This window comes from Danio aesculapii, chromosome 22, assembly GCF_903798145.1.
Source record: "Danio aesculapii chromosome 22, fDanAes4.1, whole genome shotgun sequence".
NCBI classification, from domain to species: Eukaryota; Metazoa; Chordata; class Actinopteri; order Cypriniformes; family Danionidae; genus Danio; species Danio aesculapii.
The window spans coordinates 17870425-17898212 of record NC_079456.1 but is presented as its reverse complement, the minus strand read 5'-3'; the positions used below and the strand labels follow the sequence as shown (position 1 = coordinate 17898212).

The 27788-nt window shown below is 35.7% G+C and overlaps 1 protein-coding gene across 1 annotated transcript in view; it reads right to left on the bottom strand.

Annotated features, from left to right (window-relative positions):
* rabgap1l (RAB GTPase activating protein 1-like) overlaps window positions 1-27788 on the bottom strand; it is a 160883-nt gene that overhangs the window by 98498 nt on the left and 34597 nt on the right. Inside the window, exons 11-13 of the mRNA XM_056448360.1 lie at window positions 26586-26712; window positions 16938-17031; window positions 16672-16822 (exon numbers count right to left, since the gene is read on the bottom strand). Coding sequence (XP_056304335.1) covers window positions 16672-16822; window positions 16938-17031; window positions 26586-26712 — 372 coding nt within the window. The remainder of the gene's footprint in view (window positions 1-16671; window positions 16823-16937; window positions 17032-26585; window positions 26713-27788) is intronic.

Below are 27788 nucleotides of genomic sequence, written 5' to 3'. Positions count from 1 at the left end.
ACACAGTCATAGCACATGCTATCAGGGGAGCTGACCCCAACTACGCTATAGTACAGATGGGGGTCAAAATGCATTCCAACATTACAGAGCCATTAAGCGAGGCAAGTGTAAAACAAATCTATAAGGGTCCCCCAAGTGGCGTGTCGTTTCGAAAACTAAATGGTGTGGTTTGTGAGTTATTGATTCTTGGGGAGGAAGAACAGGCGTATGATGAGACCGCTAATAGAAGCGTTATAGTCCAGAGTGAATGGCAGCTCAGTGACTGCATTAAAATACATGTCGGGATGTGCTGAGAACAGGGGTCTATTGTGAGGGAGGGGCAGCTGGTCGGAGGAGACTGGGATAGCATTGTGGGCAAGACTCAAACAGCTCACATGCTTAGAAAATGGCAGCTTACCAGGACGTACTGGTCCAAAGACCAATCGTTGAATACACTGGCTAATTTCAGAGATAATAGCTATAATGAAAGGGTAGGTAACACATTGAATTAAAAGAGAAATTTTGAAGCATTTACCATAGTCTTGCACTGTCCCAATCAGGTAACAACTCCAAAGCTCTGCAAGGGTTTCGTTATTAATCCAAAATTCTAATAAGAATCAACCGATAATGAATTTTGCCCAAATTTGTTTAAAGTTTAGCACGGTCATGATCAAGACCAACAATAAGTGTCATTTAAAATTAGCATCTTTGTGAGAAAAATGGCACATAGTTTTCAAAATGGACATTTTTTCACCTAAAAACATGCTGAAACTTTGTTAAATGAGATTTCCAGTGAGAGCTTTCGGGCTCTATTTTAACGATCTAGGCGCAAAGTCTAATGCGCATGTCGCAAAAGCATTAAGGGCATGTCCGAATCCACTTTTGCTATTTTAAAGATGGAAAAATACACTTTGTGGCCTGGCAGATGGTCTTATAGGGTTGTGCTTATTGTCTTAGTGAGTTATGGGTGTGTTTTGAGCATAACGTGCATTAAACCAATCAGAGTCTCATCTTACATTCCCTTTAGGAGTCAGTTGCCGCGCCATGGCGCATTTGCTATTTACATTACGGACTTTGAAAGTGGAAAAACTGAACATTTTACTAGCAAGAAAACAGTTAAACAGACCATCTGTGGCGCGAGGATAAAGAATGAGCCTCCTCCATTTGGCCTCTTAACTTTCTCCTTACTTTACTCCGTTACTTTCATTGAGGAGTAAAGACATCCATCCATGTTCTCTGAAGACATCCATTAGCCTACATATTTAATTTCATTTGCTAAGCACAAGATTTGTTTCAAAACTATTTCTAAATTCAGTTCTAATTTCCAGCAAATAAATAAATGAACAATAATAATGAAGTGTGGTCAAATAATATCCAAACACACGTCCTATTCTTATGCCCCTTATAAAGATGCATACATCTCAAAAACCCAACAGGTGGACAAATGTAAACTTGTTTTTATTAAAAACAAATATAAATATGCATATAATAAATAAAATCCTTCATAATAATAACATTATACAAATTGTCATGAATAAATTGAAAAATAGCCCCGTGAGAGGCGTGGAGGTAGTAGTTTTTATATTTATGTAGAAAATAATCATTTTAATCCTTACATTTTTTCCATATGTAAAGATATTTGTGTGTTGCTGTACATCCTATGTATATTAAGCAATGTGTAAGCGTTTTGGACCTGCATAGGTGCATAACTAACGTGCTCTGCGCTGGACTTTAGAGCAGCTTTTATTTGGTCAATGGCACGTTCTATTTCAGTTCTTCAAAATAGCAACGCACCATTAATGCACCTTAACACACCTCCTTTATAGACCGGAACATCCATGAATCCACAAAGTGGCGCAAATTGATTGGCTATTTAAACAATGTGGCACAAAACGTGCAAATTAGAGTTGCGCTGGTCTGAAAATAGCAACAAAACACAACATAGACATCTTGCATCATATTGCGCCAGGTGTATGATAGAGCCCTTCATTTAACTATGAGAGTCTTGACTGTTGTTATGAGTGAAAGACATGACTTTTATAGCTGGATTCCACTAAGTGCTACAGTTCGGTACAGTGCAGTATGCATTTATTTCTGTTTCAACTGTAAAAAGTAACAAAACAGCAAACCATACCACTAATTTGGGACCCTTTCGTCACATAAACAGCATCTTTCATCACAAGAAACATGGCACTGTAATAATACAATGACAGTACGCAGCATTGAACAGTGGTCAACCTGAGCTCAAGCTAATTTGTAGTATTTTTAATGACAAACAGCCGAATGCCAAGAAGCAAGAATAGGATCAGGGATGTCCTACTGTTGTTTACGGAGCAGTAAACGAATAGAAAGTGTAAGGTTCACAGTTTCCTCTCTCTATTTGTAAGTTCTTGCTATTCATCTAGATGTAAAATAATGAGTTTGAATGCACAAAATGTGATATCCTCTTAAGGGCCAAGGTGTTTTTTCACATGCAATTTTTATTTCTCTTTGCTATTTGGGCTTATTAGTACCTAATTAAAATAAAAACCTAAGTATCATCTTTTGATATAATGTACTTTTAGAGAAAAATGATGTCCATGTATGTGGACACGTGGTCTGAATTTCCATAAAACACTTTTTCCTGAACTTTTTTTAATGCATATTTAACATAGATTTTTATTTTTACTTGCTTTGACTATTAGAGAGTAAAAACTATTTTTTCCCCCATTTTGTGTTATGTTTTTTTACATTTTTAAATGATGTATAAGATGACACTAGAGTAGCCGTGCTGTTCCATGCAGTATTCTTTTATTAACTGCACTCCACATTGATGACGTCACACAGGTACGGGTAGCACACTCATACAAAATACATGACATCCCTTCTCTTAAGTTTAATACTATGCAATCTTCAGCAATGTATAAACTTTTTTTTTTTTTTTTTTAACAAACTGTATTTGTAAACTCCTTATTATGTATGCTTTAAATAACTGCATAAACTAAATAGAACATTTCTTTATCTACACTTTTCTTTCTTTATTTCTTTAATTGTAAACAGAGATGAAGTTTCTAATTCAAATCAGAGCTAAACATGCTGTAGATTTTCAGTCTTTGTATCTTGAAGGCAATTTCACTTGTCTCCCAGACCGGGTAATGTACTCATGTGACTGAGACTCAGTAACTACAGTTTCTTGTGTGTCATTGTCCAGCATTGATGACGTGTCAGGGACATGCGAGTCTATCACATCACTGAATTCACAGTCTTTCGCCTTGTGTTTAAGATCCGTGACGTATGCATCAATTGTCTCTCCGGTACTTTGTGTTCTCGTGAAAAACATGTGACGAATATATGGCAGATTCTTTCTTGGCTCACAGTACTCTTTAAATTTCCCTTTAAGTGCGTCAATCTTATTCACTTCTTCTGCGGTGAACTGGAATGTGTTATAAACTTTGATCGCTTCTTCACCCGCGATATGAAGAAAGGTTGCACACTGTACGGTTTCTGATTTCTCCGCCACTCCGCTAGCAATGAGGTATAATTCAAATTTCTGAAGCCATACCTTCCAATTCTCAGCCAAGTTGCCTTGAAGAGACAACACTGATGGTGGTTGCAGTAGTGACATCTTCTCAGTTGTGCTTTCCGTTTACGATCCCTTTTCTGACACCATGTTATGTTTTTTTACATTTTTAAATGATGTATAAGATGACACTAGAGTAGCCGTGCTGTTCCATGCAGTATTCTTTTATTAACTGCACTCCACATTGATGACGTCACACAGGTACGGGTAGCACACTCATACAAAATACATGACATTTTGGACAGTTAAAAACAGTGTTTAGGACATTTCATATGCTGCAGAACAGTTGCAGGACACTCAATGTGAGAATGATATTTATTGCAAATCTCTGACATACAGTACATCACGCATAAAGGTACTGTTGCAGTGTAAATGCAAGCCTGATCAGGGTGACCCATACAGTAACACTCAATGGAAACAAGGCATTATTTGCTTTTACGTGTTATAATTAAAAAATAATTCCCCTGAAACTATGGGTGCTACCACTTTGGCCAGGACTTCTTGAAAGAAGAGACTTTATATTTCAGTAAGAATATCCCAGTAAAATAAAGGACAAATAAAATAACCAAACTAATCTTTGCTACAAATTGTGCAGCTTTATTTTTACCTTCAACCAAATTTTAAACCAGACAACATTTCACATAAACCCCCAGAAAAACAGAACGGCTCTTACAAATCCAGAATATACACAAAACATCGTATTGAAACAATCCGCCATCAAAGATTTCATTACATGCTCCATAAAGACTGTAATCTACTTATGGAGGCTTGTGAAGACTACATAATCAATCCCACAAGCTGTTTGAAATAGAAGGTGGTGGAACAGAGGATTGACAGAAAAATTGTATTAATACAAAGTGCTGGATGCGGACTGGTGGTTTGTCTAAATGGCAAAAAGAAGCCTTTTTGCATGAGACGTTTGAGATGTTTCATGCTCGGTTACAATCTTGTAATCAAACTATTTAGTTCAGTCTAGAGTTTCATGTGTTTCATCAGATAAGTACAGTGTTTTACCATTGTGTTTGTACAAGCCTTTCTAACGTCCAAGTGGTGATTAATTACACTGTAAAACCCAACAGTCAACTTTATCAAATGAAATGAGTGTAGTTAACTCAAAATTTACTGAGAGTTAATTCTACTCATTTGATAAGAGCTTTGAACTCAGTGTTGAAGGTAATGAGTTAATGAAATACCTCGTTACTTCAACTTAAATGGAGTAAGTTCACAGTACTCCTATAGATTCGTTTAACTCGAATGGTTTGTAGCAATCGGTTCATCAAACGGTTTGAGTTTCCTCAACTTATTGGGTTTTACAGTACTCAGTTGGTTTGAGTTCTCTTCATTTACTGGGTTTTACTGTGCTCAAATTGCTTCGTTTACTCAAATGGAATAAGTTCACAGTACTCATTAGGATTAGTTTTTGAACAAATGGTTTGAAGCAATCGGTTTCTTCAAACGGTTTCAGTTACCTTATCTTTTTGGGTTTTACAGTGTGTGTACAACAAGTCATTTGTTAAAATATGCAAATGTTTGATTTTGTCAGACTTTTAATAAACAAATGGTGAAAAATACAGGGTTTCAAAACATGTATTGCAAGTAAAAATACAACTTTTATATAACTTTTTAAAACCACACCGTAAAAAAAAAGTTGACTCAACTTAAAATTAAGGTAATCAGCTTCAGGAAATTGAGTTTACTCAACTTAAATCGAGTCAAGAGCAGTACTTGGGTTGAAAGTTGAGGCAACTCCAAAAAGCTCTGCAGCACATTACCTTAAAATTTTGAGTTTTCAACTCTTTTTTTTTTTTACAGTGCATGTGTAAAAACACTGTATAGTTGAAATGAAACTGAAAATAAATAAAAATTTATGGGAAGCACTGAAAGAGTTGCATTAAATTTTTTTTTAAATGTATACCAAATTAATATTACAAAAATCTTATTTGAATAGGTTTAAATAACGCTTATATGATAGAATATAAAAATAACTTTTACTGGAACTCAATTTATTTTAATGCGCTCAAGTTAAACTACTCATTCCTTACAAATTTTTAATTTGTAATTTTTAATTAATCGAAATCGAATCGCAATTTGAAACATCACAATCAGTTAATTGCAAGAGGCTGCGATATGAAATATATATTTTTGCAAATGCATGATTACAGTCTTACTAGCCAATTGAGTGAGCACACATTCGTTCTGCTCAATCAGAATTGCTCAACTGAACTATGCAGTACATCCACAATAAAAAAAACAGGAAAGCTCAAATAAATGGGATGATGGCATCTGCCACTTCAAAAGCAATAATAGATGATTTTAATATCAAAGAAAAACAGCGCGTCTGTAATATGGGAATATCTTGGTTTGAAAATCACAGACACCAAACAAAACAAAATTCGTAAGAGCCGTCACAAAATTGTTGCCACAGCACGAAGAAATACAACCAGCACCTAAAAAAGCACTACAGGCTGCTATATGAGGAGAATCTTGCTAAAAAGTCAAATAAACGTACTGCCAGCGAAACTTAATCTAGTAGCAAGCAAGGTACAATTTCAGTTTTGTTTGCGAATATAACTTGATACCTTTCAGCTCCTTTTTTAAACACTCACCTCATTTTAGCAGTAAGAAGCTACGATACAGATTATGGGGCTGAAGCTTGACTACAAAATTTAACCACAAATAAAATCGAATTACTGTGAAAAAAAAAAAAAAAAAAAAAAGCGCAATTAGAAATTTTCCCCAAATCGCACAGCCCTAACTTAGAGCATATTCTGTTACATTAAATAACTTAAAAGGTGGCACGTTATCAGACATATAAGTGTCTTCGTGTCTGTATTCATTTTTTAGTAAGACTTTACTGTTTGTGTTGCTCAGCAATAACACTTTCAAATCGCTAGCTGGAAGTAGGTTTTTATGTTCCTCTGTGTCTGTGAGTTTCTTCATGGGTGTTTTGTTTATTCTGAACGCTACAAGTGGCTCAAACTCGCTCATTCAGAGTCGGGAACCGGTGGACGTGCAACAACTTTAATCATAAGGTAAACACAAAACAACAGCTTCCATCTAAAGCTCCTCCACAGGACTCGACACTTCTAAACAGTCACTCAATCGGGCTCTTGGCTCTCAGCATCGCCCACGCTCATTACCGCAACCAAGCCGACCAATCACAGAGCTTGCGCTACACGTCGTTGCAACATGTAATTACATTTTTTGAGAGGTGCGCGTCGGGGATATGCGTTCGCTTGACGCAGAAGTATAAATCAGCCCTTTACTAACTATTAATTAGCCACTAATTAGTAGTTGATTGAGCTAATAGCCTAAGTAAATAATTTGTTAATTACATGGATTATACATAAAAATATTGCATTACCCAGTTGTTTGACAACACAATACTAATATTTGACCTAGAGAAAAGATAATAAATCTAAATATGCAGGATTAACTGATTTTATTCTGGTCATGTGTAATTATTAGACATTTGTAGAATATAGAATAGAAATGTGTTGAATATAGAATCAAACAACCTTTATATTATAAAAAAAGAACATATCTTTTTGTCTGATTCTCCAAGCTTTTTTTTTTTTAGCAAACATGTTTTAAGCCCTTGACTCAGGAGAATTGCACCTCTGCTTGATCCCTCATGCATCAGAGAAGAAAAGGTTGCGAAAATGTCAGTTTCACGCTCTTAGAAACACCACACGGGCTGAATTTTCATCGATCCACAGCAAGGACACTGCACACTCGAGAGAGAGTTACAACAACATATGGCCAGACACCATTAAAGACGAGAAAATGATTGATGTGAAACCAGAAGAAAAATAACTTCAAACTAGCTCATTTACTTGAGCAAATATTGCTGATTAAAATTAATAATTCAACCAAACAAACGTGATTATTTCTGTCTTCATTTACTCACCCGTCACGTGCTCCAAACCGTTTGAGTTTCTTCTGCTGAACACAAGAGATGATATTTTGAAGAATGCTGGGAATCTGTAGCCACTGACTTTCATGGTATTTTATTTATTTCCTACTATGGATGTCTATAGTTTTAAAAAGTATATTTTTTGTGGGCGGCACAGTGGCTCAGTGGTTAGCACTGTTGCCTCAAAGCAAGAAGGTCGCTGGTTTGAGTCCAGGCTGGGCCAATTGGCATTTCTGTTTTCTGCATTTCGGAGTTTGAATTTTCTCCCCGTGTTTGGGGTGGTTTCCTCCGGGTGCTCTGGTTCCCCCACAGTCCAAAGACATGCGGTATAGGCGTATAGGTGAATTGGGTTAACAAAATTGGCCGTAGTGTATGAGTGTGTGTTAATGAGAGAGTGAAGGGGTGTTTCCCAGTACTGGTTTGCTGAATAGTTGGCAGTTCATACTGCTGTGGCGATCCCTGATAAATAAAGGACTTGCCCTGAAGGAAAATTAATGAATATCCATTCATTAATTTTCCTTCAGGGCAAGTCCTTTATTTATCAGGGATCGCCACAGCAGTATGAACTGCCAACTATTCATATTCTTTTGTGTATTCTTTTAACTATTCAATATTCTTTTGTGTTCAACAGAAGAAAAAAATCTGAAGGTGGAGGTGGAGTATATTTGTGGGTGAACTATCCCTTTAACCTTAACATATAATGTGCAACAATTATCAGGCATTGCAAAGCACAAGCCTCTGCTTGTTTTCATTTTTTATTAACTCAAATCAACATAGCCTGAGGTGGCGGATACTTTTTAAATTAATAAACTATATTCGGCGCATACTTCAATCCTTAAGGCACCACGGCATACTGTTAAAATCCAGACTAGAGAAACTGTGAAGTCTTTCCTCTCCCTTTTTATTCCTTTCTGTTTTATTCATTCGTTTTCTGTCTTCATGCCACACTGCATTCGACACTCTCTTGCACAGCCGATGTGTTTTATGGCTCCCGTTTGCCATCATTCTCATTGCCTGCCATTGATTACAGAGCTGTATTTCAGGAGTTGCTCCTAAAGCAATGATTATCGGCTTGCACATAAAGAAAAGCCTAAAAATATCGCCATGAGACCACAAAGGGTCTCTTGCTTACTACAGTGTTGTGGCTGAGGAAAGCCGTGGGTTTGTTTGCATGTGTTCAGCCATGTTTAACACTGGGGGTCTTGGCTGGGGCGAGTAGGGGGTCTTCAAGCACTGACCAAACACTAAATTGATTGTGGCAGGTCAAGATGAGGACATGCACTGAAAGCCGGTTAGTCTTTTGATATTCATTTTAGTCAATTTGGTAACAAAATTCTAGGTGAGTCTATGCTTTTAAGCAGCTGATGGTTGCAAAATTACCTGGATTCGCCCTCACATTTTATATCATGAAAGGTACAAATATTTTAACATAATTACATTATCTACGTAATTTACTAAATCTTATTTTTGTTGTCTTAACTTACTTCTATTCAGTATTAATGATATTTTAATAATTGAAAATAAAATCTAAGCATCTATATAAAATAATAAATAATATTTAACGCTGTAAGACCTGAGATATCAAAAAAATAGGCAGATAATTCTAATTTTCTGGAATTGAGATGTTTATTAAACCGTCTAGCAAACAAACATATTTTTGCCATTTACATTTTTTCATGATATTTATTTTGTATCACATTTGATACATCAGGCATTTGAGCAACTTTTTGCTCACAGCACATCAATGACAAAAAATTTTTTGCCCGACATTGACAACAGAGAACATTTCAGGCAGTTTTTCACTTTGTTTTTACCTGTTACACTGTAAAAATGCTGGGTTCCACATAATTCATTCATGTTGTCCAAACACAAATCAATTAAGTTTACTTAACACTTTTAACAAATTTATGTGGATTGAACATAAAAAATTAAGTTGTCCCAATGAAATCTCAGGATTTTTTTTGAGTGTACCTTTCATCAAATCACATACAATAGGTTTTTAAACAAAGTATTGATCATGTTTATATTGTATAGGTCTTAGAAGCTCATCCAGGGTCTATAGGGTTAAATGTTATCCTATGTGAATTTTTACATAATAAATAATTTTAAATACAATTAAAATAAATACTGTGTGCATATATAATATATTTTACACAATGTACTTCATTATATTATTTACAATTATTATAGTATTTAGATAATCTTACATATTTAGATGTCAATGAAAAAAAGTATTTATATTCACTATTATTAATCATTTTACTTTATGTATGCATTTACATTTGGCTGTTGGATGCAAAATGATCGGGATTCGCTTTCCAACAAAAACAAATAAACAAATAATTTTTTTTAAGTGTTTAACATTTATGAAAATTTTTAATTACTTACCTTTTAACAATTACATAATCCAAGTAATTCACAAAATCTTACTTTTGTTGTCAATGAGCACAACTTATTTCTATTCAGTATTAATTATATTTTAATAACTAAAACATAGTAACATTTTAAAATGAAATGTTAAAATAAAAATAATAATAATAATAATAATAAAAAAATAAAAAAATAAATTAAAATATAAATATATATATATATGTGTGAAATGTAAATGTTATCCTATATATTTAAAACAGGAAATATTGTAAATACATTAAAAATAGTCTACATATATAACATATTCTACACTATGTACTTTACTATACTCTTTACAATTATAGAATTTACATAATCATACAAATTTTAGTTGTCAATGAACAAAAGTTATTTTTACTCAGTAATAATAACATATTTAATAATATTTCTTTATTAATGTGTATGCATTTACATTTATTCACATTTATTTTACATTCAAATGTAAAATCCTGATCGTGTATGTTTGGATTGACTGGTGCTCTTTTGTTTATTATTATTATTTTATGTTTTTTATTTTTTATTAAATTTACTTTTTTTTTTTAAAATCTGTATTTTTTTGTTTTTATTTGTATAAAAAGTATTATAGATTGTATAAATGTTTTTGTTCCGTTTTGTACGTACAAAAACTGTTATAAATAAAATATCAAATAATAAACAAATGAATAAAAAGTTAAATCATGCATTTTATATTCTTATCATTTAAAACTATTGTTGTCAAACTATTCAAATATTTTATATAATACAGAAAATAAGATTTATTCACTGTATGTTTGCACATTTACATCACTCAAAGTAAAAAGAAACATTCAATATTTTATATGTATATAAATAATAAACAGAACACTAAATAAAAACAACAAAACAAAAAACGAAAATCTAGCAATAACTAAAACAAAGCCGAATTGTTTTGAAAAGAACAGCTATTCTTGGAATAAGAAGATCAACAATCTTCATAGCTGAAATGTGGATTACTTAAAATCACTTCTTGCCAAATTAGTGGCTAAATACCACACTCAAACTCATAATGGCATTTCTGACCGAGTCAACAGTTGCTGGTTCAGTGTGGGAACGTTCCAGTCGCTGACCACGCTTGGCACGAGAACCAGTCTGACCGCAAGAACAACATGAAAGAAATCATTTCTCAAACATGCCAAAAAAGCTCCAGCTTGCAAAAACAGCACAGCCCTATCCCAGATAATCAGCCGTCTTAGATCTGGAGCTGAGCTGCAAATGCTCGAATTGGCCGTGACGCGGATTTCTGAATAAGCAATTAGATGCGCTCTCAGCACTGCTAAAAACATTCGGCGAACTACTAATTTCCACGAGTTCGCAGGGTCATATAAACATCTGAGCGAAGCATCAATATGGCTAGAATAGATGTTTAGTAAATAAACAGCCTGCTATACTACAAAGGCTCATCCCTGCTGACAAAACGGAAACTTGCAAGTAAAGATCATCAATTTTACCCTTGAAAACGTACACAGAGTCCCTCTGTTCTTCAGATGGCTGCGTTTCATCATCAAAAGTGCGTTTTTAAGACCAAAGCAATTTCCATCCTCACTTTAAAAGGGATAGTTCACACAAAAATTTAAATCGCCTCACCATTTACTCTCACTCAAGCGGTGCTAAACTGCTAAAGGTATTCTGAAGAACGCTGGAAAAAAAAAATCAGCTACTGACATCGATAAGTAGGAATAAAAAATATTATGGAAGTCAGTGGCTGCTTTTTTCCAACATTCTTCAGTATCGAAGTTATTATAGTTAATGAAAACAATTGGAAAAACTAGAATTGAAAAAACATTTTCGTTAACTGAAATTTAAAAAAAAAAAATAGAACTCACTGAAACTATTGTGTACCGACAAAACTAACTAAAATTATAGCAAAAATGTCGCTAGGTGTTTGACCGTACAGCACCCAAGAGTCTGCAATCCTGATGCCATTGGCCAGATCAAGCCGGTCCTCCTCCATTCATCCTCGCTGTTGCTCCCGAGACAAAAACAATGAGTAGACATGACAGCAGCACAGTGACGGCATCAAATACGACCCGAGCAGAAAGTATTCATTTAACACATTTGAGCCCAATAATGTTTTTTATTTCTGTATTCGTGATCGCGAACAAATCATTCTTTTTAACTTGATATTCTAAGTGAACTGGTTGAACAAGTTCACCAAATTGAACAGAATCATTTGAAATGATTCGCGTCTCCAGTAACTTTAAAGAGCCCATATTATGGGTTTTTGAAAATGCCCTTCCATGTAGTGTGTAACACAGCTCTAAGTGAAGTGAAATATCCAGCTAAGGCTTAAATCTGTAAGTGTACAGTGTTTAAAACTATTGATTCATCTATAAAAGAGTCGACTCATAGTGCTTCAAACAAATCGTCTTGATAACGAGTCATTAGGTGTTTCGCGATGACGCAGCTACGAAACACAAGTAGTTGGGCGCGCAAACCCGGGAGATTTGAAACCTGCGGCCCCGCCCACTAACAGAAAAAAAAGTCTCACACAGAGACACACACAGAGAGACACCGGTCGAATGAAGTCACGCTGTGCAGATGGATATTATGGACAGTCTAATCAAAGATGAAACATCAGCATTATAGCCCAGCCTTGAGCAGTTCTGAGTGCTTCTGGAAACTATGCTTTCAAAGAAGACTTCTTCAGTTTGTTAAAGGAAGGATCAGTATAGACTGTCAGAACATGGATCAGTGCATCATGGATCAGTTTCTACCCCCATTTCACAAGTGTAAGTACGTGCGATTAAAATTATTGCCTCGTTTACTCTAGCTTGCAAATTATGTATTTAGTTGTGTTTTGTTACTTGTAACTGCGTGTACTGTATCAGGTTAACTCTTTATATTCTTATATCGCGTGTAAAGCCACGTTGAAAACGCGACGCGTGCCGCTTTGATTACGGATCGTCAGCTGTTTACACACATGCAACGGACAAGTTTCAAAATATTTCAGCTCAATATTATTGTCTCCTCGTGTGTGTAACGCACGGGTATTCGTGGATATAACTGAGCGCCGCTCCTCTATGGACGCGCCGGCCCTGTGTGTGTGTGTCTGTGTCTCCTCGTGTGTGTAACGCACGGGTATTCGCGGATATAACTGAGCGCCGCTCCTCTATGGACGCGCCGGCCCTGTGTGTGTGTGTGTCTGTGTCTCCTCGTGTGTGTAACGCACGGGTATTCGCGGATATAACTGAGCACCGCTCCTCTATGGACGCGCCGGCCCTGTGTGTGTGTGTGTCTGTGTCTCCTCGTGTGTGTAATGCACGGGTATTCGCGGATATAACTAAGCGCCGCGCCGCGCCCTCTCTATTCAGCCGCTCCTCTGTGGACGCGCCGGCCCTCTGTGTGTGTGTCTCCTCGTGTGTGTAACGCACGGGTATTCGCAGATATAACTGAGCGCCGCGCCCTCTCTATTCAGCCGGTCCTCTATGGACGCGCAGGCCCTGTGTGTGTGTGTGTGTGTGTGTGTGTGTGTGCGTGTGTGTGTGTGAAAAGAGCAAGAAGACTGTGACCTCCTCGCCAGTTCTTGGACTTTTTGCTCAATAAAATAGTTAGTCGTCAGTATTTTCTAGTCCATCGTCTGTGTTTACATTCACCCACTGGCAGCCAAAATCCACTATGAAGCGTGTGTGCACTGTGACTACTTTTATATTGTAGATTAGCAGCTGGGCATTTCACTCTCGAGCTGAAGCCTTGTCCGTGTCGACCAATCGCAGCAGGCTGTCATCGGTCCAATCAGCGCAGATTAGCTTCGCGCTGAGGAGGGGTTTGGGAACAAATGAATCGCTGAACGATTCATATGGGAGTCGCTGGGATAATTAGGTAAAAATAAATGCAGATTATAAGACCATCAAAGTGTTTTTTGACCTTGCATGCATATTAGACTGTTGTTGGAGACCCTTACAACCTAAATATGACCCTATTTCATGTATAATATGGGCTCTTTAAGACGCAATCCCAATTTTACCCCTTTGCCCTTCCCCTTATCCGTTGTTATGCACGTTCATGTGAACGCTAGGGGTGTCCCAATTCTCTTTAGCTTGAAGGTGTACGGCTAATGGGAAGGGCTAGTCACTCTAAGACACTCAAATACCCTGTCAGAAAAGTCTAGTGGATTTTTTGGTCTAGCTTTTTACAGTGTGTGCTATAATGTTAATGTTGTTTGTTGTGTTTACATAGATGAACATGGCCACGGTGTAAATGCACAGTACAGTTACAATCTTATTGCCACATTATACCGTTATGATAAGGTTATGATATCGTTGCCTTCAGTGTTTTCCTGAAGATAAATACCAAAAAATAACACAGCTGGAATAACTACAGCTGTTGCCATCGTCGATCTCATATGAAGAAAGAGATCGCAATGACATATGATGATGTGTGCAGGTGCTGTAGAGGTGTCCCATTTCTTGGGGGTAAATTTTGAAGCCCTTCCCCTTCACATTCACATTCTGTTTCAAGGGCCAAGAGCAAGTGAAGGGATCGGGGTACAAATATAGAATTGGGATTGGGCCTAAGCACTTATCCATAAACTACTTAATTTTACATGCCTGATACCCTCTCTGACTCAAAATAAAACAATATATACGTAGTTATTCAGTTATTAGATCAGTACACTGAGATCAGATTTGAGAAGCGGTGAACTGACAATACTGCGCATACGTGATTCAGTGAACCGAACACTAACAGCCTGCTGTGACTAAACTAAACTTGAACAACTGCAGCGCAGGTAAACAGAGGACTTAAATGAGCAGATCTGGCGAAACATGACTTTATTTCATAACAGAAGGTCGTAATAACATTCAAATAAGTAAATGATGCTTCAGTTGGGTTGCAAAACGTAATTGTAAAGAAACTTTTCAGATCATGGCGATGTTTTAACCGAATGAAAGTATGATTGCTGTCTACATATTTTTGATATGTTGAGTCCAAAACTGGGAAGATATTTACAAAAAATCAGGTTCATAAAAATTATACAATTTTCACTCTGATGATTTTGAGTCTTGAACCTAACAAATATCCTAAAAAATCCTCACAAAAAAACAACAATCAAAAACTAAAACTAAAACTGCAACTAATAAAAACTAAACTAAAACTAAGCAATTTCAAAATACAGAAACTAATAAAAACCAGTAAATCTGCCTCTAAAAACTAATTAAAACTAACTGAACTTAAAAAAACAAAAATCTAAATGAAATAAAAACAAACTATTATAACCTTGTTCAGTATATCTAGAAAAAAGCTCAAACGGGTTTAAAAAAAGTGAAGGATGAGCAAATAATGGAAGAATAATCATTTTTAGCGTGAACTACCCCCTTTAAAAAAACAACTAAAGCATACAAGTTCACTCTTAACTGTAAAAATCTGCACTTTTTTGCCATTTCTGAGCCAAACTTTGGTTTAAAAAAATTATAGTAATAACAAAAATAAATAAATAATAATAAATAAAAATCTGCTAAATTATGCGGCAAAAATTATGATTTTGAGTGTGGTAGTTGAACACCTAACATAAAATAAAAAAATAACGAACATTTTATTTAAGGTTTACCAACAAAATCTAATTAGAACCATTTGCTTGGTAAACAAAGCTACAGCAGTTCTCTCAGGGTGCTTTCACACATGTGGATTGATTCTTTTGTTCCGAAACAGGGATTAAAATTGTTACATTGTTGCTCTCTTTGTTCTTGGTGCGGTTTGCTTTCACAAGGCAAAGTTTCTAAACGGACCAAAATAGCTAAAACAAGTCACGTGCGAGTAAACCCTCCTCACATTCAGAGTTTCACTGTTTATTTTGTCCCGCTCAGCTGTCATGCATCCTTATTTTAATTTATGACTATAAGCAATAAGACATTATAAGCGAAAAGCTGCGCTCTCATTTTGAACGGTGACAACCACAGACATCGTCACCAGATATAAATCAGAGGTAAGATTTTCTCATACATAGCAGTTGGCTAGAATTATGCATTATAGGCTTTACATTATAGAGAGAAATAACAGATAAAGCAAGACTGCTGTTTGGTCAATTTTCCTAACGGATAAACAGCTCTCGGTAATAGTTAGCATGCTTTCACTTTCGCATTGACATTAAATGCACATTTACTGGTAGGAATGACATCCCGCCCTGCTCATAATTCTCTCCTCATATAGCCATATGCCTATTACATATCCATAATACACATTGTGCTATAACCTGGTTCGGATCGTACTGCTTTCTCACTACAATTGATCTGCTTCAGAGTTTGTTTCAATCAAGCCGAGACCAACTCATTCAGGCAATCTCAGACGATTGTTTTGGCATGGATCTGAGCGCAATTGCAAGTGTCACGTATGCAAAATGAACCGCGCTAACGGGGGAAACAAGACAGGTTCTGAAACAAAAGTCTAGGTGTGACAGCACCCTCATATAATACATCCAGTACACCAAAAAAAGAAAATACTACTTTACAAATTGCATTACGCATAAATAATTTGATTAAACTGCATATTTTTCAATAAAACTCTTAAAAATAAAATCAAAACTGAACAAATATAATTTACACACATTCATACAAGTAAATAAGTACAATGAATCAAAATTTGGCTCAAATTTGCTGATTTCTGCTCTGTGTGGGCCTACTCTTAACTAAAGATTTAGCTCCATTCAGTGCCCTTCCATTGATAATGACAATAAATGGATCCTTCTTTGCTCAAATTGTCAAAAGTGTAGGACATTTTAACGATAAACAAAAAAAATCCATAAATGTGTGAGCAGCATTCATGCTAGAGGCACAAAGTAATGGCTGTCATCTCTTACCTTGGTGATGAGGATGCGATATTGCTCTAGCAGGGCCTGATCGTTATGGCAGCCAGACAGGAGCTGCCAGACTTCAGCTCGTAAGGCCTCCGGGATCCCAGGCTTCACCAGAGCAGACAGACCCTTGGGTCGCGCCAACAGGTTTCCCTGCCTGACAGGAGGATGACAAGATGGTGTCACTGCAGCACAACAGAGCTTGTTTTCTGCAGTCGTGTTCAATACGGACTGGCCGTACCGCAAACTTTAAATGTGTCAGAAGGCCTTACCATCTGTTGAGGATTCCTCCCCAGGACTCCAGAATCTTCTCGGGACAGTCCTTTGACACGTCGCCTGTCCCGCTTGAGATCTCACTGTCGCTATCTGTAGAGTGAAAGCCAAGGATCAATGTATGCTAACATCTTGTTTTGATAATGATAACATGGAAAATGATCATTAGGGGGTGTTTGTTGGCCAATAATTTATACAAATTTTTTTTGGGGGGGCCTGATAACATTAACTTTTGACAAGAGGTTTAAAAGTACAAATTTGTTTGTAAATGTACAGACATTAGTGTTTTCAAATGTATTGAGTTTAGTACCAATCAGTACAGAAATGTCAAAAATGTCCATTTCCAGCAAATTTGATGCATTCTTTAACACTGCTGATTGGCCATTGTGTTCACGTGCTCATCAGAAATGACTGTGATTGGCTGTGAAGGTCATCGGTTTACCCCTCTTTACTGCTGTTTACCAAGTGCAAACACAGATACAGGAACAGTGGAGCATTTCAAAGATGCGTCCATCTGCTGGTCTGTCTATAAGTTGACATAAGAGCGATACACTGATGGATTGACTGATCTTCACAGCTTTGAAACGCTTCATGTCCCTGTATCTGTGTTTGCACTCGGTGAACAGCATTGAAGAGTGATTAACTGATGACCTTAATGGCCAATTACAGTCATTTTCTGTTAAGCACATGAACAAAATGGCCAATCAGCAGTGTTAAAGAACGCACTCAGTGCTAAACTGTGATCGGTCATTTTTAGAATTTTAGTACCGAAATCGATAATTTTGACAACCCTAATTGACAAATAAAGCGCAACTGTGCTGATGGAATCCCAAACCCATCTCCCTCTCTCATTTCAACTTCAATTCCTTTAAATATGTACTGTAGTATAATAATAATAATAATAATAATAATAATAAAAGTCTTTTTAAAAAGTCTTAAAGTTGCATGTTTTTATAAACGATACAATAATTGTTTTTCATTCCTATTAGATCGCATTTTTTAAATAATCAGCCCAGGAGGTGGCGCTAATCGACAGCAGTACTAGTTCAAAGACATTAAAAGCAAAATAGATAAAATCTATTGTTTTAAAGCTGTCCGAATGTGACTCTTTGTTCGCATCAGCCGTAAATACAATTGTATTTGCTGAAATAAAAGAGAAATTCCTCGATGGTGTTATTAAAACCTTCAAAACAAGGGAAAAAAAAAACAGTTTGAGACTGATAACAGCAGCCATAAGAGAGAACAACGTCAAATTTATTGTCCTGCCCATAGACGCTGCATTACAAACACCACACACTAGTAATTAGTTTTTTGTAATTTGAAGCAAAGATGATATAATACATTAATATAAAGTGTTGAAGTCAGAATCATTAGCCCCCCTGTTTATTTTTTCCATAATTTCTGTTTAACGGAGAGAAGATTTTCCCAACACATTTATAAACATATCAGTTTTAATAACTCATTTCTAATAACTGATTTATTTTATCTTTACCATGATGACAGTAAATAATATTTTACTAGGTATTTTTCAAGACACTTCTATACAGCTTAAAGTGACATTTAAAGGCTTAATTTGGTTAATTAGGTTAACTAGGCAGGTTAAGGTAATTAGGCAAGTTATTGTATAATGATGGTTTGGAGACTGTCTAAAAATATATAGCTTATAGGGGCTAATAATTATGTCCATAAAATGGTGTTTAAAATTTTTAAACTGATTTATTCTATCCGAAATAAAACAAATAAGACTTTCTCCAGAAGAAGAAATATTATCAGACATACTGTGAAAACGTTCTTGCTCTGTTCAACATCATTTGGAAAATATTTCAAAAAGAAAAGAAAATTCAAAGGATGGCTAATAATTCTGACTTCAACTGTACATATAAATGTTCATATGTTATATTAAAAATAGAAATTAAAACTAAATTCATTAAAATTAATTAATTAAAATACAGAAAACTTGACCGTTAAATGTGTCATAACAGTCTTGTGAAAAGAGTCCATAAAACCTAGTTTACTGAAATCATTGCTTATGTGATGCACACTAAGAACTACTGATTTAAAACCAAATAGTTTGAGTCTTCATAAAGTCATGCTTTGAGAGCACCGAAAACTTCTTTATGCATCACATTTCAGAGCTTTTCTATTTTTAAGAACACTGCCATGTAACATACTGTAACGGAGACAAAAATACAAGAAAAAGTAACAGCACAAAGTATCTTGTGTATATGTTAGACAGTCAAAATAACCGTCATAAGAAATGATAAAGACAAATCTCAAGGCTTCTGTCACTTTTGACTACGAAGGAGCCAAGTGTGATCCCTAAATAGAGGTCCAGAGAGTGAACACAAACAAAACAGCAGCGGTTCCATCAATCATGCTCACATTGTGTGCTTATTTTCCTTCATCTCTGTCTCATGCACAGTTAAATATGTTAGCCTTGTAAAGTATACTCTTCCATTGTGAAGTTGAAAAATCACTCACACTGGAATATAAAAGGATATAAAAACTGTGTCAGAAAGGTGTACACAAAAACTAAGCTGCAAACAAGGGGTTGAAAAATGACATTATGCAATCAATGTGCAAGAAGGAGCAGACTGAGAGTGGTGCATTTCTGTTTACAAGTCACACTCAGATCTTAAGTCTTGACCCCCCGGTGATAGTCTTCGCCCTGAGTCTCCAGCTACATCCCGTCACCACTGACCACCAGTGTGTGTGTGTTTGTGTGTGTAGACTGCGGGCAAACTTCACTCATGTTAGGATGCTGCACGACTCCCATGAAACAGTGTTCAGACAAAATTACAGAAGCGTCCTTGCAGGATCCAGAAGACTGGAGTGAGTTATACAGCACACGCACCTGCATTAGTCATGGCCGCGGACTGCCAAGATTACTGTCACGCCTTGAGGTGATAAAGGAAATGTCTTGGACTTAATGTCTGCAAAGGTCATTAAGAGCCGACCGGCAGACACTCTGCCCTCCAAGTCCATATCTCAAAAACGGCATTCACAACATGGCCATTTGGAGGAAAATTAACGGCAATGTGGTTGGTTGATTGCAACAACTATAGAAGAATGAAAGCACTGTGATTGGAAATACAGTGAAGATCACAAAATATGAGATTTTTTTTTTTTTTTTTTTGAGAAATAAGGCAATATTTCTTGTTCAAAATTTGAAGGGACTTTAGTTGTTGGCTATTACATGCTAAAAAGTCTACAAAAACCCTTTATTTTGTGGAAAACAACTATAAAATGAAGAACAGTAATTATTACAAATGATCACACATCTGGAATGATCTACTTCTCTTGCTGTGACTGAAAGTCTCGTCCTTTTGGCCTTCATCTGCAAACTAGTATTTTTTATTGCACTCTATTTATTTGAATGTATTTGTCAAGAGTAGAAGTATTTTACTGTTTTTTGTTATTTCTAGCCTTTTAACTGAAAAGAGAGAAAAAAAAACTGCTGTTTTACTCCTGTTGAGAAATTCTTTTTAAAAAATTTATAAAAAAAGGAAACATATTACTGAGCAACAGTTATCTATTAATTTGCGACAAGGATACTCAAGAGTCGTAAAGTATTACTTTGCTACAGAAATCCACATGTAAATATCACACAAACAAACAAAAATCTATTCTATATTTTAGAAAGCAATGGTCAAAACATGTTTTCAATAATAAGAAAAAAGTAAGATTCTCAGTTTGTGATGCAGCACCAACTGTAGCACACACTCCTGGTTTCTCAAAGCAGTTTTTAAGAAGCTAAATTAAAATTAAAAACCACCAAACTATCCATACTACTTTAGAATCTGATGTCTACTTTACAAATATTTTAAAACAATAAAAACAAATTGGGGAAAATAGGGGGCGCCCCTATATATGGTTACAAATGGAAACTGTTAGTCATCTGTTGGTTTCATTTTAATTTAATTTAATTTTATTGAAAGAAAATTTTTTGTGATATCAACTTCAAATTTAGAATATCATTTCTTAAAATATTTAGCTTTGATTTCCTGTTCATTTTAGGGTAAAATCAGTTTTATAAAATACATATTTTAAATAATATAATACAACATACATGTATGTTTTATTATTTTCATAAACAAAGGCACATAACTTTAGTCATCTAAATGTTTCAATGTTTTTCATTCAATCTGACAAGTGTCTTCTTTAAAACAAGCTTAAAGGGTCACGAAACACCAAGACACATTTTTTGAGATGTTGACATGTCCAACGCTGCTAAAAACACTATTAGGAAACATATATTTCACAAAAAAGTGAAAATTGGCTGTTTTTGCGTTATTTCGAGCTAATTCGTTCTTCCGGTTTGAAAAGAAATTTAGAAGCTACGTCACAGCGAAGTGATCCTTGTGTGAATTCCAGCATATCAGTCCTGGCTGTCTGTAACGGCAGGTACAACGTGACGTCTTTGAGCTTTCATCATTAATTCAAGAGAAAGACTTGGTTCGAACAAATCAGCACGCTCTATTGTGAATGAGGCGCAACTTCATTAATATGCATGATATAGCTTTGAAGACGCAGATGGCAGAGAGACGCCATGCTGTGTTGCCAATCGCAATTAAAACAAGTGGAAGGAGGAGAATTGTTTGGAGACATGGGTCATCAGTGTTGCATTTATAAATGTGCTGCAACAAAGGTTTAGCTTTTAATTCCCTGCAATGAGAGTGCAGCTGGGTGCATACTCTTTCAGTTTTTAAAGACATACCCTAGTCAAAATGAATTAGTTACTAAGTTTACAGTACATTTATATCACTACAATATTATGTGGGATGAAAGATCTGCAGTAGATGCTGCTCTCTGAATGTAAACACCTTAATTAAACTATTACCATCATGTAGGATTTTCGCCGCAGGACAGGGATTGTGACAGGATATTCTATACACGCGGCTTTCTGACGCTACCTACCGAGTGCATCCAAGTTACCGAGAAATGCAGATTAAATTCCATTAAAACTACACTCTTCCAGCTGTTTCTCGCATCCAATATCTCGTTTGTCAAGGGGTGTTCCTGAATGAAAGTGAAAGTGCCAAACTGCATTTAAAGTCGACAAACTAAAAATTTAGCAAATAATTAGATTACTAACGTCCATGTAAAGACACTGTCTTTCTTCCCTGCGTCTGTGTGTTGTTTTGCCTCAAAAAATCAGCGCATGCTCGAAACTGAAACTCTCCTTTACATGCAAACCCTTCCCTCTTTCGCCACTTGACACTCCCACCTAAACAAAGCCGGACTCACCCACTTTCCTGACTTTATTTTAAACTAGAGGTGTAAAAACACCCTGCTGAGACAGGGGGGTTTCATGGCCCTTTAAGACTAAGCTTAAATCTATGCACCAGATTGACAAATATTTAAGTTGAGCATCATATTTTCATGCCTATATTTAAAAAAATGGAACCGACAATCTTAACTATATGCTAATGAAGGCAAGAATTTGTTTCTAACAAATCAAAACAAATATGAAGTTGAAAGGGAGGATGAATTTATGGGTCTCACATGGCATTGCATTTTGAGCCCATTTACAATGCTCATGACCTCCAGCAAGAGCCTCAAATGCTGTACGTTTTACAATCCCTGATGTGAGGTCTGGAACACAGTGGTTTCTTCTCAAACGCTTTAAAGGGGCTTCTTTTTACATTTACTGCACAAGTACCTTGGCAACGTTGCAAGGAGAGAGATTGAGATAGGGAGAGCGAGAGAGCGAGAGAGCGAGAGAGAGAAAGAGAGAAAGAGAGAGAGAGAGAGAGAGAGAGAGAGAGAGAGAGAGAGAGAGAGAGAGAGAGAGAGAGAGAGAGAGAGACCAGCCTTGAGCAGAGAGAGTCTCTGTCGCAAGGTGACATGGCGCTTCGGTAGCAGATGTGGGTGGATGAATCTTTTCCATCTGCCTCCCCAATAGATCTCAGAAAGCTGGCGAGGGCGAACGCTTCCAAAAACAACAATGACTTTACTTGTACAGCACAGAAATCAAGGGTTGGAACAAATTGCACAGAGCAAAAGATGAGATTCGATGAGGACGGCTGAATAAAAAAGCAACCATTTATTCATTTTGAAAAGGTCCACAGAAAAGCTAGACTGTTGACAAGCATTTGATTTATTAAACGCAGCTGTAGGTGGAAAACATGTTGGTGGTGAATAAATGAAGGATGCACGGCGATAAATAAGTGGCCATTTCAGGTAATTTTATGTTTTCAACTGGTAACTGAAAACACCTTTTAAGTTAACGATTAAAAGTAACAAAAACTAATGATAAAAATCACACAATGCTTTTAAAATGTTTCGTATGGAAACATATGAGTAGCAAAAGTCATTTTAAAATATGATGAGTTCTGTCACGATATCTTTTTTTTTGTGCGATATATTGCACCAAAATATATTGCGATAAACAATATTATTGTCATTTTAAGACCATTTTATACAACTCATTATACAATGTTAAAGTGACAATATAATATCATCACAATGCAAATACACTCCTCCAAAGAACACATAATATTTAATTGTTAAGAATATTTCATTTAATTATAGTCATTTTAACAATAATAATTAGACACTGGAATCAGAATGTGAAAGTGCATTTCCTAAATAAATTATAATAAATGTTAACAAAAAAGTTAAAGGTAAAAAAAGTAACAGAGACAGAGATATCCGCTAGCAGATCTATTTTCAGTTGTCAGGCACCCACATGAAAATATACTAAAGCAATTTATAGTAAAGACAATATTGTTTTTTAACCATACTAACACTGACACCTCTAATAGAGACAGAGAGGTTGACAAATATTGCTAGAATTGTTTTTATCTATGGACTTAATTGTTTTATGTTCAATCCACTTCAAGTCATTGTATAACTACGGTTTGTTATTTGGGGGGGGGGGCTAATAATTTTGACCTTAACATAGTTTTTTAAAAAAATATAAACTGCATTTATTCTAGCCGAAATTAAAAAAATTAAGACTTTCTACAGAAGAAAAAATATAGCTCTGTTAAACATAATTTGGGAAATTTTGTAAAAAGAAAATAAAATTCACAGGAGGGCTAATAATTTTGACTTCAACTTGATTTTTTGGGGGACAACTTAATTGTTTTATGTTCAATCCACTTTAATTTGAAAAAACTAATAAGTTAGCTTAATTCCTTCGTGTTTTCCCAACCCAAATCCATTGAACCCAGCATTTTTACAGTAAAGCAAAACACACCAAAAGAAAAAAAAAATATATATATAACGCTGGTAAGAAAGTGAAAAGTGACACCTACTGTAGCACCACAACTATAACACCGCTCATAGACACTAGTTAGTAAACAATGCAGAATAGTGCATTCAGTGATAATTTAACATTCTACTTGTTACATTATTCCATGCTGTTTGGAAGAATCAGCTGAGCAGAACCAAAAAAACTAAACAAAACCAAACATCCAGTTCCAGCTGGTCAGAAGGCACACAGAGCCCGAGAGCCGACACCACTTAACCAAATTGGAATCCATTCTTCTGAAGCAGGCGCTGATAAGCACTTGAAAGCCGCCAGGGTTTCACATCTCAGGCTTGTGGCACCCTGTCAAAAACACAGGCCGTCTCTGCTTCGAGAAAAAGACAGACGGCTCATACACTTCACCTGGAGCTACGGGCCGAGACTAAATTAAAGCTTGCGATGGATTTGTGCTGCCAAACCGCAGGCAGAGAAATGCAATTGGAGTGAATGTTGTTGATCATGTAAAATTTTGAAGAAAAAAAAAAACTGGACGGACGGTCTGATTCACTTGATGTGCTAGGATTGACATCTACAGCAAAAAAAAAAAAAAACATAAAAACAAATGGTCCTGCGACAGCTTCACTGCCAAGGCAATCTGTTCTTTCTGCATCCGCATGTCTGCAAACTCACATGGACATCGAATCATTTAGCATTTCAAGGTTCTGGATAGATGGATGGATATTTACAATTGAAGTCGAATTATTAGCCCTCATGAAATATCAGCCCTTCTGAATTATTCGCACCCTCTATTGTTTTCCCAAATTTCTGTTTTAAGATACTATTATTTAGCTTAAAGTGCAATTTAAAGCCTTAACTAGGTTAATTAAGTCGTTGTATAACAATAGTTTGTTCTGTAGACAACTTAAAAAAAATGGCTTGATAAGTGACCTTCAAAAGGTTTTTTTTATTAAAACTGCTTTTATTCTATCCAAAATAAAACAAATACTTTCAGACTTTATACCAGGAAAAAAAAAAAAGATGTTTAACAGAGAAAATAATTTTTCACAGCATTTCCCATGATATTTTTTCTTCTGGAGAAAGTCTTATTTGTTTTATTTCGGCTAGAATAAAAGCAGTTTTTAATAAAAAAAAAAAAATAAAAAAAACATTTTAAGCTCAATATTATTAGCCCCTTTAAGCAATATAATTTTCCGATAGTCTACAGAACAAACCATCATTATACAATGAATTGCCTAATTACGCTAACCTGCCAAATTAACCTAGTTAAGCCTTTAAATCTCACTTTAAGCTGTATAGAAGTGTCTTGAATAATATCTAGTCAAATATTATTCACTGTCATCATGACAAAGATAAAATAAATCAGTTATTAGAGATGAGTTATTAAAACTATTATGTTTAGAAATGTGGTGAAAAAAAATCTTTAAAAAAATAAATCTCTCCGTTAAACAGAAATTGGGGCAAAAAAAATACAGGGGAGCTAATAATTCTGACTTCAGCTGTACATTTCGCCATGTTTGTGCATGAATCTTCCAAAATTAACCTGCTACTTGTTACTTTATGGTGTCATGTAAAACACAGCTCATCGGCATATACGTCTTAAAGATACAACAGCAAAAAGCCTATATCCTGTAATTCTTGGAACTGAGACACAATGTGTGAAAATGGTCAAATAAATAATAAAAAAAACGTTTTTAAACCTGTGGCATATTATAACCAGGGTGCGAATTACAGGTGGGTTTGAGGGGGATTGACCCCACTAATTAACGCTTGATGCCCCTTGAAGGAGGTCAAAACAAGATGGGGGTCCGTTGCTTAATACTAATAAATATTTTACTCTGACCTGCATTTTAAATAATAATTTTAATAATACAAACAATAGATAATATAAAAATACTTTTGACCACCCCTATAACGGTTCAAACCATTGTTAATGCATAATTGCACCAATCAGTCTTTTCGAGAAAAAAAGTCTAAAAGTGGCAGATTTAGAGCACCAACAGACATTGTATTCACAAGACTTTGTTTTTTTGTAAAATAGGTGTTTGTATCTATATTTAGCCTGAAAATAAATCAAATTAGACGCATAGTTTGTAGTTTAACCTACGGTAACATCTGAAATAGCTAATCAGAGAACACTGTAGGTCAGAATACACTAAATATCCCTCGAAATGCTGAAAACTTAAATACGTTTTATTACTAAACTAGATGTAATTAAAAATAAATACATAAATGGCTGAAGCATGTATTACACAAACTAACCTAAACAGTTGACCTCCCTGATCGTCAATGTATAATTCGCACGCTGATTTTAACTGGCCCTCAAGAAAAAAAAAAGTTACCAAAAAAAGTGTAGGATTTGACTCCATTAAAGAAGTTCAGCTCAAAATGGCAACAAACACAAAACACAGAAAAGCACTCGGATAACGCCTACCTTCCTCTGGCTCCTCTTCCTCAGTGGGCGACTGCAGACGGCCACGAGCTCTAGACCCACACTCTGAGTGCTTCTCCAGACTCACCACTTCATACATCACATCTTCCTGACTGCCCTTCACTGAGCCCTAAAACACACAACAGCATGAACAAACAGCAAACAAACAAAAGAATCACACAAAAGACTGTAGTGCAAAGACAATATATAAATAAAAATGCTGAACCCTGTATAAAACATATTAAACAAAAAAGCAGATAAAATGTACAGGTTACTCTTGTAAAATGTAAAAATACTCCAAGGATTTCTACGTCCAACATTTTAGTAATGACAAATAGGTATTGTAGTTATAATGAGTTTGTTTTGTTAATTTAGTATTTGTATTCATGTTTATACAACAGTTCTCTCTGGTTCTTGAATCTGATTGGCTGCTAGCCGTGCAATAATCTGCCAGTAACAGCACTCGTCCAGCCTCTTGACCCTTCACCCTTGTGCATTACTCCGCCCACATACACATGAAAAGCAGAGGACACTCTACAGTTTGACAAATATTGCTGCTGTTGGACAACATGATGTACTTTCGAGGCTTTTTTAGTCACAAAGTAGTTTTTTAGATTGCAACTATGCAGTTTATTTATAAGGATAGTGCCTATTTTAAAATATTTATAATTTCTGAGAGACAGCATGTCATTAGCCTGTCTTTGAGCAAAGACAGCTAACGATGTTCATCCACAAGATGGCAACAGAGACTGCATAATAAGTCCTAAGAGTAAAACAGCATAATTTCAAACTACAGCTTATCAAATCATTATTAAACAGGTAAATAACTGTCTAAGTCGATCTCTCTCTTTTGTATGTTGTAGTGCTGTATTTATAACATAGAAAAATTGTGATCTCCCGATGGCAACAGAGAAATACTTGGAAATCTCTGTAGACTGAGATGGCATTTAATGCCGTTCAGCCTTATAATCTTAAAATGTCAGCAAAATCACCTGTTTAGTCATCACTGTAGACATTACGCTAGAGAATCATTCAAATACTAGCTCTAAAGTGACGTTTGTGAAGTAGCAACGGTGTCTGCTGTTCTGACGTCAGCTGTAGATGTGAATGAATGGCAAAAGAAAGTAGTTCCCCTTACAAAAGGGTTTTGATTTTCTTTTTTATATACACGATTGTGCCGTCGAACTGTTGTATAAACGTAATATC